This window comes from Hemiscyllium ocellatum, chromosome 29 (assembly GCF_020745735.1).
Source record: "Hemiscyllium ocellatum isolate sHemOce1 chromosome 29, sHemOce1.pat.X.cur, whole genome shotgun sequence".
NCBI classification, from domain to species: Eukaryota; Metazoa; Chordata; class Chondrichthyes; order Orectolobiformes; family Hemiscylliidae; genus Hemiscyllium; species Hemiscyllium ocellatum.
Window position 1 is genome coordinate 55,459,336 of NC_083429.1, and position 15,197 is coordinate 55,474,532.

Sequence of the window (15,197 nt, forward strand, 5' to 3'; positions counted from 1 at the left end):
CTCAACCTGAGCTACAAAACTTCTCAAAACTTGCTACTATTAATCAGTGGTAAAGATATCAGCTATTGCGCGCAAAGAGAGGAATGCTTACTGTTTGTGGGATTGGTTGAATGGATGAACATTTCCAAGAAGTAGATGTCAATATAAATCCCTTTGATCTAAATATAATGATAACTGTGGAATCAATAGGTAAGACTGCCCAACCCCCAGCCCTACCTGCGGTTATTCACATCTATCCCAAACCAGCTGGAGCAGATTTCAGTTCCACTTACTGTCACTTGATGCAATTATCCAGTATCGTGCTGTGAAACCATGTCCAGCAACACTTGCATCAGACACAAAAGAAACTTTCAGCCGACTAGTGTTGGTATTGACAGTGGGAGGTACAACATTTCCACATAACCTGGTGAGAGGGAAACACAAAGTGTTATAAAAAACAAAGTCAGAATACTCATAACCTCCCTGCACTAGCCAGCTCGTGTTTATCCTGAGGTCGGATTTCCAGTCGATGAGGTTCATAGCACTTCGCCTCCTGTTTATTTATAAATGCAGTGGAAAGCAATAATTTATGAATTTACACAAACTCTAAAGATTAATACTGAATATAATAATATAATAATTCAGAGTCTGGAAATCTGAATTTCGTTTTTCTTAAAAATGCCAACTTTATGAACATACTTATGTTTAGTATACCTATTTCCTGTTGAGGTAGCTACTATTCTGTTCATCAGAACTGACAGAAATTTGCTGATTCCTGTAATAATGCCCATTTCACTAACACATGGAGTTTCCACAGCCTTTTTTATTCACTCAAGGAATGGGGTGGCACTAACTGCGCCAGTATTTATTGCCCATCCTTAGATGGCCTTGATGGGCAATAAATGTTGAGCCAGCCAGTGGTGCCCACACCCCATGAGTGAATAAAGCCATTTTTTTTCCTAGTTCTGCATAAAAGCTTCAAATCAATTTAACACTTTCCTGGGCAGTTTAGTTCAGTTCTCACTGCAAAGAAACATTTTATTATTATTTTTAAAGATGCCATTTATCACCACAAGAGGGAACATGCTCACACTGTGATCTTATAGTCCTCAAGATTTCTCAGTTACTGGGTAGGTAGGAGGGTATCATTACCTGGAAGAACATGTGTGGGGTGCATTAAAATCCATTTGCCGACACAGTGGTAGTGGGAGTGCCATGTTTTTGGTAATCACAAACAAATATGTAGAACTACAAGTTAGCAATTTAATTTCCTTTTTAATTTTTCAGTTGAACCTTCCCTCACCACCCTAGCAGGACATGCATTCTATATTTAAACCCCACATTGTGTGAATATTCTTTTTCATATCAGCCTTTGCTGCTTTTTGACAGTTACTTTAAAAGTGCCATCTCATTCTTCATCCTTTCAGAACTGGGAAAGTTTCATCCTAACTGCTCTGTCCAGATCGCTCTTGGTGTTATCCTGCTAGTTATCCATTTACCACCCGCAGGAAGCGGGGCACGTCTGCTCTTCATGGCCATTTTGATGGATTTTGTGGTTCAGTACTAACTTCAGTCTGTCCTCTCTCCTGTTTAGATTAGAGTGATGCTGGAAAAGCACAGCAGGTCAGGCAGCATCCGAGGAGCAGGAGAATTGACGTTTCGGTTAAAAGCCCTTCACCAGGAAAGGGCGTTTGCTTGAAATGTCGATTCTTCTGCTCCTCAGATGCTGCCTGACCTGCTGTGCATTTTCAGCACCACTCTGACCTGAACTCTGGTTTCCAGCGTCTGCAGTCCTCACTTATGCCCTGTTCTCTCTCCTCCCTAATGAATTCTCCTTCCTGGGAAAAACCAGCCCTCAAATATATGGTCCAATGACATTAGCTGCTCTTTATCAGCTCTGGAGCAGACCCTAAATGATTCCTAAAAGGACCATCATGTTTAACATTGTCACATGGTTTAAAGTATTCCCTCTCAGCATTCTCTTCTCCTGGGGCCACAGTCTGACCTTCTCCGGTTATTTGCAACTGGAATTCCTGAAATCTGAAACCATGCTCAGGAATCTAATCTGCACTCTCTTCAATGCGTTGACATTTTTCCTATAGTGCCATTTATAGAACTGGATGCAATATTCAGGCTGAAGCCAAATTAATGTCTTATATAATTTCAATATAACTTCCTTGGTCTTGTATTCCAGGTGCCTTTAATAAAGCCTACAATACGGTATGCTTTATCAACCACTCTCCCAACCTGTCCCACTGCCTTCAATGACCTGTGCACATTAGCACTCAGGCCCCTCTGTTTCTGCAAACCCTTCATTATATGTTGTTTCTGCATGTTCTTCTTACCAAAATTCATTCTTTTTTATTTGTTCATGGGGCCTGGGTATCACTGGCTGTGTTAGGATTGATTTCCCATCCCCGACCTGCCCTGGAGAAAGGTGGACAGCTGCAATCTGTTTGTTTAGGTTGACCCCAAGTGCACTTAGAAAGGGGCCTTTAAGATTCTGAAGGAATGGTGAAAAATGTTGTCGTGATTGAAACCAGGTTGACCTCATTAACTACGAGGTCATTAATTGGGATCGCTAATCTGGGCCAATCAGGAAAGAGCTGGCTGACCCCATCTTGGAAGTGAACCCCAGACAATGTCAGCTGGTTGATATGGTCATCAGGAAACTGCCCCACGACTGTAAGGCTGAATATCCCCCAATGCAGAGCCAGCTGATGAGGGAGTCCAAAGAGAGACAGAGAAACTGAGATGCTGCTACAGGGTCAGAGAGGAGGATGGAGTCCTCTCTCAGCTGGTTCATGGCAAGCAGAGGGAATTGAAGCGTTTTGTTTTCCCCCAATGCTTTCAAATGTCAAGTTCAGGCAGCAATTCACCATCAAGCGGAATACCAAATGATGGAAAAGCTGACCAGACAGTGGTGGTACCGGCCTGGGGTAGCTGCTGATATTAATGACCACCGTCAAAAATGTATTTTTGCCAAAGCAGGGACATGACTTCACCCCAACATGGGATCCCTGATCACCCTGAACTTCTAAAGGTCCTTTCAATGGAATTACAGACCTTGATCCGAGTAGTAACAGGATTGAGCACATTCTCATTCTTACAAATGTTTAAACTAAGTTCACAAAGACCATTTCAGCCACGAGTAAAAGACATAAAAGAGACCAGGAGAAGCTCAGCTTGTTAATCTGAAAGCTTTGTTTGTGCTGTCATGTGAATTGAGCTTCAGATCTCAGGCCCCATTGGAGTGAATTGTCATACATAGACAAACAGAAACTGGAATCAGCTCTTTTTTGTTTGAAAGAGTGCAATAACTTGGATTGTACAAGGTTGGATTTTCTTTGTATTTCATGTATTGTAAATTAAATAAAATATAACCAGGAGATGAGAATCTCGACAGTTCAGACAACTGGCTGCCAGTTGGCTGCCCCCAGCCAGTGTACTGGGCACCAGTAAATAAAGGGGGACTTGGTGATGGGGTACTGGCCTCTGAGCATTTATCTCAATTTTCAAGTCAGGATGTCAAGTGGTGGTGTCCCCATATATTCGTTGCCTTTGTCCTTCTAGGCGTTAGAGATCATGGGTTTGAAGTGCTGTTGAAGGAGACGTGGTGGATCTTGCAGATGAGATATCCTGCTGCCACCAAGTGCTGCTGGTGAAGGAAGTGAGTGTAGAAGGTGCTGGATGGAGTGGCCATAAATAGGCGGTTTTATCCTGGATCATGTCAAGCTTCTTGAACATTATTGGAGTTTTGACAATCTAGACAATTGGACAGAATTCCATCACAAGACTGACTTGTGCTTTGTAAATGGAGGTACAGACCCGGGAGACAGAAGTGAGTTATTTGCCACAATGGTCCTAGCCTCTGAACTGCTTTTATAGCCCCATGGTATTTATATGGTAACCCACAGGATGTTCAAGGGGAAATGGTTAAAGTCTCCTTTGTTGGAGATGGGAATGGCCTGGTACTTCTGCAGCCTAAATGCTACTTGTCAGCCCAAACCTGGATCACAGAATCACAGGGGGAAAGTGAGGACTACAGATGCTGAAGATCAGAGTCAAAGAGTGTGGTGCTGGAAAAGCACAGCCGGTCAGGCAGCATCCAATGAGCAGGAGAGTTGATGTTTGAAGCATAGGGCTTTTGCCCGAAACGTCGATCCTCCTGCTCCTTGGATGCTGCCTGACCAGCTGTGCTTTTCCAGCAACTCACTCTTTGTCACAGAATCACAGACTTATTACAGTACAGAAAAAGCTCACTAAGCCTTTCATGTCTTCAAGTAGGCATCTTCACTCAGTACCATCACCCTGCCGTCTTTCTGCACATTCTTCATTTTAAACAACCACATCTTTCCATCCGACCTCTATCCCTCTCCGAAGCAGTCCGTGCCAAACCCAAATCATATCTCTTTTGGGTTTTTTTTTATTAATGCTTTAAACCTATGCCCTCTCATGCTTGATCCTTTCGTGTTGGGGAACATCTTCTCCTTCTTTATTAAGTTCAGATATTACATAATTTTTTACTCATCAATCTATTTTCATAACTTAAATTCCTCATCCCTGGAATCATTCTTGTGAAATTCCTCCAGACTCTCTTCCTAATTGCGCCCACACCTCCCCCCTCACTTCCCTCCAAGGGCCCAAGGGATCCTTCCATATCCACCACAGATTCACCTGCACCTCCACACACATCATTTACTGCATTCGCTGCACCCGATGTGGCCTCCTCTATATTGGGGAGACAGGCCATCTACTTGCGGAACGTTTCAGAGAACACCTCTGGGACACCCGGACCAACCAACCCAACCACCCCATGGCTCAACACTTCAACTCCCCCTCCCACTCCACCAAGGAGATGCAGGTCCTTGGACTCCTCCATCGCCAGACCATAGCAACACGATGGCTGGAGGAAGAGTGCCTCATCTTCCGCCTAGGAACCCTCCAACAACAAGGGATGAACTCAGATTTCTCCAGTTTCCTCATTTCCCCTCCCTCCACCTTGCCTCAGTCCCAACCCTCGAACTTAGCACCACCTTCCTAACCTGCAATCTTCTTCCTGACCTCTCCACCCTCCCCCCTCCCACTCTGGCCTATCACCCTCACCTTAACCTCCTTCCACCTATCGTATTCCCAACGCCCCTCCTCCAAGTCCCTCCTCCCTACCTTTTATCTTAGCCTGCTTGGCACACCTTCCTCATTCCTGAAGAAGGGCTCATGCCTGAAACGTTGATTCTCCTGCTCCTTGGATGCTGCCTGACCTGCTGCGCTTTTCCAGCAACACATTTTCAGCTCTCTTCCTAATGCCCTATCCTTCCTAAAGCATGGTGCCCAGAACTGGACACAATATTCCAGCTCAGGCCATATTAGAGTCTTCTAAGCATTTGACATAGCCTCCTTGCTGTGATACAGTGTGCCCTTTTAATAAAGCCAACGACACTGTAGGTTTTGTTAACTATTCTCTCAACCTGCCCTATCACTTTTAATGATTATGTAAACACTCACCCAGGTTCCTCTCTCCTATACCCCCATGATTTCATATTTTCTATTTTCTTCTTAATCACCTCACACTTCTCTGCACTGAACAGCTAGCCACCCACTCCAACTTGTCCACGTGTTTATGAAGTTCTGTCCTCCTCGCAGTTTACAATGCTTTGAAGTTTCCTATCATGGGCAATTTTTGAAATTGTCCTCTGCCCACCTAGATCATTGATGTGTATTGAGATACACATGGGTCCCAGCACTGACCTCAGGGGAAGTTCACTAAAACAGCTGAAAAACATGTATTAACCATCACTTGTTTCCTGTCACTCAGCCAATTATGTATCCATTTTGCTGCTGTCTCTTTTATCCCATGAGCTCTAACTTTGCTCCACAGTCTGTTGTATCACACTGGACCAAATGCCTTCTGGATGTCCATGCGCATCACTTTAACAGCATTGGCCTGATCATGCTGGTGAGACTGCCCCTGCAGGTTGGACATCCCTACCTAAGGGAGGGTAGACCTGCCTTGGAGGGGGGGAGTGCAGCAATGGTTCACTTGGCTGATATTGGGGATGGTGGGACTGCCCCATGAGAGGTTGGTTCAACTGGGCCTGTATTCACCAGAGTTTAGAAGAATGAGTGGGGTTCTGACTGAAACATCTAAAATTCTAACTGGGTTGGACAGATAAAAGGACTCCCTAGTTGAGTAATCTAGAACTAGTGGTCACAGTCTCAGGGTATAGGGTTGGCAATTTTGAACTGAAATAATGAAAAATCTCTTCATTCAGAGTGGTCAACCTGTGAAACTCACTGCTACAGAAGGAGCTGAAGGTCAGGTCTTTGTACATGTCCAAGAAAGAAATTGATAAATTTTTTGATCTTAAACACATCAAGGAGTATGAAGTTACTGCACAGAGGCCAGTGTCCCCCTTTATTTCCTTTAGTACAGTATACTGGCTGTGGCCTGCCAACTCTGAGTCACTCCCCTAGACTGAGGAGATTCTACATCCCCTGTTTATATTGTTCAGCCAGGGCTTCCTAATTTGGAGAGAGTAAGGACTGCAGATGCTGGAAAACAGAGTTGATGAAATGTGGAGCTGAAACATCCTTTCCCCCTGCTCCTCTGATGCTGTCTGACGTGCGGTGCCTTTCCAGCTGCACATTTTATCGACCCAGGGCTTCCTGACTGGCCCAGGTGAACTTACCTGAGCCAAGGATCCTGTAGTCAACAAAGTCCACCTGGTTCCAATCACTACAGGATACACAGAGAAAGCAAGAATATAGGAGGGTGGCATCAGCCATGATCATAATGAACCTGGCGGTTCGAAGGGTCAAACAGCCGCCTCCTGTTCCTAATGTCTATGTTTCTAAACCTCTCTGTTACTTCCCCAAAATACTCCAGTGAGTCATTTGAGGATAACTTCCCATGAGGAAATTGATGCTTTCCAGGACTTCAGCATTTGCACATGAACGGCTTCAATATCTGACGTCACTAATGGTGCTGAACATTAGGAACTGGATGGAGAAGGTCAAAACAAGATTAGTAACACATGGATTAAAACTGACAGGTTCAGGAACAATACTGCTTTGTGCACACCAACTGATTTTACTCTCTATTAAATCTGTACAGATATAAATTTCACCCAGTAAGCTCAGATAAGATTACCCCAAATTCACTGGTGATCTCCAGTCGGTTTCTTTTTGAACAGAGTTTTGTCAGACTGCAGACTGACCTTGCTATCTGGTGAGAGTGAAGTCCATTCTCTGTCTCCTCATGGAGATCAAGCCAGTCAAAATGACACGGTGTCTTTCCTTCTATATTCATTGAGTTGATCTTAAACCGGATCACGTAGCCCGGTTCCGCCACAATGTACCAGACACAGACCAGATTTGCCGGATATTGTGCTGGATAACGGGGGCTGGAAAATGAACCCTCAGGAGTTTGAAAAATCTCACCACACACTGAAAAAGAGTAAGCATGAATCAGTGCAGCCAGTAATTGGCAACTTGAACTTCCTCCTGATATCTTCCTTTAACGTGATAAGGGTGAGGTGGAGCAGCAGCATCAGTGATCAGTTCCGACTCACATCGTGGGTAATCTCAGAATCAACAGAGTCATAGAGATTTCTAGCACAGACAAAGCCCTTTGCCCATCGAGTCTGCCCTGGTCAAAAACAACAACCTAACTTATTTTAATCCTATTTCCCAGCACTTGACCTACAGTTGATAGTTCAATGTTATGATGGTTTCTGCCTTTGCCACACTTTTGCCCAGTTAGTTTTAGATTCCCACTATCCTATCAGGGGAAAAGATTTCCTTACATTGTCTTTAAATCTCCTACCCTTAACTTAAATCTGTGGCTCCTGGTCTTTGATCCCTCCTTCCTAAATGGGCCCTATTCTTTCCCAAGTTGTCCTTTTACCCCTAATGTAAAATATTTGAGATTTCCTTTTACTTTACCTGCCATTATTCTTTCAAACCCCCTTTTTGATATCTTAATTTCCTTTTGAAGTTTCCCCTTGCATATCTATTTTCCTCTAGGACCTCACTGTTTGTCATAAACCTGCCTTTCCCTCCAAGCCTAACTTTGCACATCCCTTGTAGGATGTTACAGTTACTGCAGAAGCTGGAATCTGTACTGAAAACAAAAAATGCTGAAGACCATAGCGAGCCATGGAGTGAGAGTAAGTTCACATTTCATGTCTAGATGACTCCACATTAGAGCTGACATGAAATATGAAGGAGGCAGCATTTTTGCAATAATGGGGTTTGGGTGGAATTCTGGGAGAGAGGCTGCAGATAGTACACAGATTAAATAATTGGAATGGGAGAATGGTAGAACAATGGTGGGTCTAACTGTCAGGTGGTCCTACTGGGGTGGGGGGAGGGGAGAGAGGACATGGTGACAGTGAATGGAACAAGTAAAGCTACAAGGAAAGGAAAGGAGTGGGAGTGGGTTCACAATCTGAAGGTTCACAACTCGATATGGAGTCCTGAAGGTTGTAAAGTGCCTAATCTAAAGATGAAATGTTGTTCTTCTGCTTAATATCAAGTTGACCTCAATCAGGTCCCCCCTTAATCTCTTTTTTTCTAATGAAAACAGTCCTAACCTACTCAACCTTTCTTCATAACTAGCACCTTCCATACCAGGCAACATCCTCGAAAACCTTCTCTGCACCCTCTCCAAAGCGCCACATCCTTTTGGTAATGTGGCGACCTGAACTGTACACAGTATTCTAAATACGGCCGAACCAAAGTCTTGTACAATTTTAACATGACTTGTCAGCTCTTATACTCAATACCCCGTCCAATGAAGGCTAGCATACTATATGCCTTCTATCCACCTGTACAGCAACCTTCAGGGTCCAATGGACCTGAACTCCCAGATCTCTCTGCTTATCAGCTTTTCCCAAGGCTCTTCCGTTTACTGTATAATTCGCTCTCGAATTAGACTTCCCAAAATGCATCACCTCACATTTGCCCAGATTGAAATCCATCTGCCACTTCTCCACCCAACTCTCCAGCCTATCTATATTCTCCTGTATTCTTTGCAAGTCCCTTATGCTTTCTGCTACTCCAACAACCTTCATGTTATCTGCAAATTTACTGATCAGACCAACAATGCCCTCTTCCAATCATTTGTGTATACCACCCTCTGTCTCCTGTTGCTCAGTTCTTTATCTACCTCGCTAGAACACCCTGCACACTATGTCCAACAAATCCGAACCTCTCCTTCCTACACCATTCCTCAAGCCACCTGTTCATCCTGCCTATTCTTTCATTTCTACTCTGGTGAGCACGTGGCACTGATAGCAATCCTGAGATTACTACCTATGAGGTCCTCCTCTTTATCTTCTCTCCTAGCTCCCTGAATTCTACTTTCAAGACTTCATCTTGTTTTTTACTTATATCATTGGTGCCTATTTGCACCAAGACAACTGGCTGTTCACCCTCCCCTTTTAGAATTCTCTGCAGCCAATCAGTGACATCCCTGACCCGAGCACCCGGGAGGCAACGTACCAACTGGGAGTCTCGTTTTTGGCCACAGAACAGCCTATCCACTCCCCTCCCAATAGAATCCCCTATGACTATGGCCCTATGAGTCTTTTTCCTGCCCTTCTGAACAGCAGTGCCTGCTACGGTGCCATGATCCTGGCAACTGCTGCCCTCCCCTGGTGAACCATCTCCCCCAACAGTATCCAAAATGGTATGGAGGGAGATGACCGCAGGGAACACCTGCACTGCCTTCCTACTCTTTCTCTGTCTTTTGGTCACCCATTCACTGTCTCCCTCAGCAATTCTAACCTGCGGTGTGACCAGTTCACTAAACGTGCTATCCACAACCTCCTCAGCTGCTGCCAAATATATACTAAGTCCTTACCTTCCCAACAACCTCCTGATCCCAACGTTACCTCCACTCTGTCTCCTGCTGCTCCCAAACAGGAAAAAAGAATTATTTCATCTGCTCCATCTGTAGCCTCTTTCCTCCAGAACCCCACCCGTTCCCCCAGATAAATGCTGACCCCTTCCACACTTCACATCAGCTCTGATAAAGAGTCATCTAGACTTGAAACGTTAACTTGCTCTCTCTCCATGGATGCTGCTTGACCTGCTGATTTTCAGCATTTTTAAAAATTTCCTGTTCATCCCTTGACATGCAGGGTTTACAGGATTTGTTAGTGCCATCTTTATCTTTGGCCCCATACTCTATCTATTTCCTTCTTGAATGCGTTCCAATCCTGACAGATTTACCCACTTGTTCCCAGTCCACTCTGGTCAAACCATACCAGCTCCTATTAAAATTGGCCTTTCTCCAGAATAGAACTTTGATAACAGGCCCATACTGGTCCATTTCTAAAGCAATCCTGAATCTAACAGGGTCATGACCACTGTCTGCAAAATGCTCCCCCACAGTCACTTCAATCAGCTGTTCTGATTCATTTCCTAAAATTAAGTCCCTGGCATGGACGGGTTGGGCCAAAGGCTCTGTTTCTGTGCTGTGCATCTCCCTGATGGCCACTGTCTTGTTGAACCTTCTGTAAACTCTTCTGGAAATATTTTTAAAATTCTGGTCCCTATAAACCTTTCACACGATGACTATGCCAGTTAATTTTTAGCTAAGTTGAAATCTCCTACTATCACTACATTATTACTTTTACACTTCTCTGCAATGTGCCGTTCTGCTCTTCTATTTCTCTCACACTGTCAAGTGCCCTATTGTACATTCCCAGCAACGTGTTTGCTCCTTTTTGGTTTCCCAGTTCTACCCTTCTGGTTTCATTTGAGAAGCCTTCTAAGACGTTCAACAAGGTTCCTATGGTAGACTGGTGAACAAGGTTAGATCATATTCAAAATGTGTGGTGCTAGAAAAGCACGACAGGTCAGGCAGCATCCAGGAGCAGGATAGTTGATGTTTCGGGCATCAGTATGAAGTGCTTATGCCTGAAACGTCAACTCTCCTGCACCTCCTGCCTGACCTGCTACATTTTTCCAGCACCACACTTTTCAACTCTGACCTCCGGCATCTGCAGTCCTGATTTTCTCCTCAAGGTTAGATCTCATGGAATACAGGGAGAATTAGCCATTTAGATACAGAAATGACTCTAAAGTAAAAGACAGAGGGTGGTGGTGGAGGGTTGCTTTTCAGACTGGAGGCCTGTGACCAGTGAAGTGCCACAAGGATTGGTGCTGGGTCCACTACTTTTTGTCATTTATATAAATGATTTGGATATGAACATAAGAGGCATAATTCGTAAGTTTGCAGAGGACACCAAAATTGGAGGTGTAGTGGACAGTGAAGAAGGTTACCATAGAGTGCAATGAGAACTTGATCAGATGGATCAATGAGTTGAGGAGTGGCATATGGAATTTAATTTAGATAAATGGGAGGTGCTGCATTTTGGAAAGGCAAATCAGGGCAGGACTTTTATACTTCATGGTAAGGTCCTGGGGAGTGTTGCTGAACAGAGAGAGACCTTCGAGTGCAGATTCATAGCTCCTTGAAAGTGAAATTGTGAGTAGATAGGATAGTGAAGGTGGTGAATGGTATTCTTGCCTTTATTAGGCAGTGCATTGAGTATAGGAGTTGGGAGGTCATGTTGCAGCTGTACAGGACATTGGTTAGGCCACTTTTGGAATATTGTGTGCAATTCTAGTCTCCTTCCTACTGGAAGGATATTGTGAAACTTAAAAGGGTTCAGAAAAGATTTACAAGGATGTGCCAGGGTTGGAAGGGTTGAGGTATAGGGAGAGGCTGAATAGGCTGGGGCTGTTTTCCCTGGAGTGTCGGAGGTTTATAAAATCATGAGGGGCATGGATACGGTGAATATTCAAGGCATTTTTCCCAGAATTGGGGAGTTAAAAACTAGAGGCCATAGGTTTAGGGTGAGAGGGGAAAGATATAAAAGGGACCTAAGGGGCAACTTTTTTGCACAGAGGGTAGTGCATGTATGGAATGAGCTGCCAGAGGAAGTGGTGGAGGCTGGTACAATTACAACATGTAAAAGGCAGCTGGATGGATATATGAATAGGAATTATATGGGCCAAATGCTGGGACTAAACTAATTTAGGATATCTGGCTGCATGGATGAGTTGGACCAAAGTATCTGTTTCTGTGCTGTACATCTCTATGACTCTGTGATATCCTGCTTCACTGCTCGAATTGATTCCCTGATTTAAATTACAACACACTATCCTTGTTTATCTCTTTCCCTGCCTCACCTGAAGACTCTATATCCTGGGATATTGGACTCCAAACCTCTCTCTCCACCATATCTCAGTGAGAACAGTTACATCATAACCCCATGTTTTAATTGTGACCTCAACTCCTCTATCTCGTTCATCAGATTCCTAGTCTTAGAATCAATATCATTTGTTTTCCTTCGCATTCAATGACCCTTCCTCAGGACTAGTTCATTCAGTGTGTAACCGATGGGACGAATGGCAGTGAAATCCCTTCACCTGGAGCACCAAGGAAATGAACAAGTTAATACAAACTAGCACCTGACCAGCACTGACCAATCAGAAACCGGGCTCCCTTTCTTCCCCCTTGTGATGTCAGCAGGAGGCTTCCCTGGCTGTACGCTCCCTTTCCAGAATGGCACGATGGCCCAGTAGCTACCTCACAGCACCAGGAATTTGGGTTTGATTCCACACTCAGGCAACTGTCTGGGTGGAGTTTGCACATTCTCCCCTGTGTCTGCAAGTTAGGTGGATTGGCCATGCTAAATTACCAATCATGTCTCAGGACATGCAGGCGAGGTGGACTAGCCCTGGAAAACACAGGGAATGGGCGGGATACTGTTCAGAGAGTTGTGCTCGAAGGCCTGAATGGCCTACTTCCACACTGTAAGAATCCTTTGAAAGGAAAGTGCCTGTATGGAAACTAGGCCCAAGAACCTCCATTCTTGATTTTAAATCTTTCCCAGTTTAGACTCCTCCCTCTGGCTCCTGCTGCTGACTCCTCCTGAAAGGAATGTTCCCGAACTGAAACTCAAAAAATTAATTCATTGGTTGAAGAAGAAAAATTGAGGTGAGTGAGCAAGAGACTGGATGGGTCAGCTGTTTATATGATGGAACATCCTACATGGGTTGGGATACTTACATGGTGATGGTGTAAAGACCTGGGATGCTGCAGTAACTGCTGAAACACCAGGAAGTTCCAGGATCACATTCTTGGAGCTGGTGGTAGTACCAATGGAAGAGACCGTAAAAAGGCTGATGAAGGGCTGGTTACTATCATTTTGGGGAGTGATCATTTCCCCAGACTGATTCTCTGATGATTCCTGCATAATATATTCTATAAAGAGAAATTGAATGGATCTGGACAATGTTATCCATATTGACCGTAGCAACAGAGTTAGTCAGAGCTGTGGAATAATGCAGAGTTTTGGATACCTAAGTTGCGTTATGGGTTTGGGACAGTGTTGTTCAACCCACCCTTCCATTCAGGTTTGTACCCAGGCTGCAAATAATGGAGGAAAACAAGAAAGGAAAGGTTTATGATGGACTGAGGTGGTTGAACCTCATGGAATCTGGCCTAGTATATTAGACAGAACCTCTAGTATTTGGGCGCATTGAACACAAAATCTCGGCTGATTCTCTAGTGCAATACTCAGGGAATTTTATGCTTTTTGAGGTGGGGTCTTTTTGAAGAAATATTAAACTGGAGCCCTGTAATCCACCTCAAAAATCATAGGATTCCCTGAGTCTTGTACAAGAGAATCAGCCGAGATTTTGTGTTCAATGCACCCAAATACTAGAGGTTCTGTCTAAGGTACTAGCCCAGATTCCATGAGGTTCAATTACCTCTGTCCATCATGAACCTTTCCTTTCCTTTCTTGTTTTCCTCCATTATTTGCAGACATAAAAGAGAACATGACACACGTCAATGAAAAATTTGGAATCCTTTCTTAACATTCTGGCCAATATCTATTTCTTAATCAACATCATTGAAATGGTGACGTTAAATGGTCATTACCTCATCACTGTTTGTGGAGTCTTCTTGTGTGCAAATTGGCTGCTATATTTCCTAGATTGCAACTGTAAAATATTTCATTGGATGCAAAATGTTTAGGACATCCTGAAGTTGTATAAAGAATTAGTTAGTGTAGATCCTTTCTTTCTTTAAGGCATTCTTGTTTATATGGCAAGTTCTCCATGCTCTCTTTGCTAACGATGTAGGAACAGTCAACACATACAGGTACATTGATGGAAAGCTTCAATGTACCTGTTGGTGAATCACACGTGTGATTGATGGTGAAGGTGACAGCCGTGGGAAGTTTAGCTGGTTGGATCCAGAATTGGCTGAGTGGCGGGAAGCAGAGGGTGATGATCGAGGGGTGTTTTTGCGACTGGAAGCTCATGTCCATCAGGATTCTGCAGGGGTCAGTGTTGGGGCCCTTGCTGTTCGTGGTCATGTAGAAATAAATTAGACTCGAGAGTTTATGGGTAAGTTTGTGGCTGATATGAAAATTGGCTGGATGGTAAGTAGTGATGAGGATAGCCTTAGATTACAGGAGGATATAAATGGGCTGGTCAGTTGGGCTAATCAGAGGAAAATGGAATTCAGTCTGGATAGGTGGGAGGTGATGCACTTGGGCAGGATGAATACATGATGTAAGGTAGGATTCTGGAAAGCACCAAGGATCAGAGAGACTTTGGTTCCTTAACGTAGCAGGACAGCGGTTAAGAAGGATTTTCTTAGCTGAGGCAGAGAGGTTATGAGCAGGGAGGTGAGGCTGGAACAGTATAAAACGTTGGTTAGGCCACAGTTGGAGTACTGTGTGCAGTTCTGGAAGATGTGATTGCAGTGGAGAGGGTGCAGAGGAGATTTGATAGGATGTCACACGGGCTGGAAAGATTTAGTTATAGAGAGAGATTGGACAGACTGTTTTCACTGGAGCAGGGATGGTCGGGGGTTGGGGGGGGATGATTGAGATGTGTAAGATGATAAGGTAGATGGACAGGTGTGAGATATATAAGATGATGAGGTAGATGGACAGGTGTGAGATGTATAAGATTATAAGGTACATGGACAGGTGTGAGATGTGCACTTGTGATGCCAAATGCTGGGAAAAAGATTGTTGTTTCTCAACTGTTGTGGACTCAATGGACTGAAGGACATTTAACTTCTAACTCTATGATGTTTCTCCGCACTGTTGACAATTTGGAGATGAATCATGTCTGTTGGAATAAGAATGATTGATTTAACAATTACTACAGTCTCCAAAAGC

General features: G+C 44.1%; 1 protein-coding gene across 1 annotated transcript in view; it reads right to left on the reverse strand.

Moving 5' to 3' along the window:
• The window catches only part of LOC132829676 (membrane frizzled-related protein-like), a 60,424-nt gene extending 46,043 nt beyond the window's left edge, over positions 1 to 14,381 (reverse strand). Inside the window, exons 1-4 of the mRNA XM_060847024.1 lie at positions 14,192 to 14,381; positions 13,067 to 13,261; positions 7,197 to 7,425; positions 273 to 403 (exon numbers count right to left, since the gene is read on the reverse strand). Coding sequence (XP_060703007.1) covers positions 273 to 403; positions 7,197 to 7,425; positions 13,067 to 13,261; positions 14,192 to 14,381 — 745 coding nt within the window. The remainder of the gene's footprint in view (positions 1 to 272; positions 404 to 7,196; positions 7,426 to 13,066; positions 13,262 to 14,191) is intronic.
• Between the last annotated feature and the right edge of the window lie 816 nt (positions 14,382 to 15,197).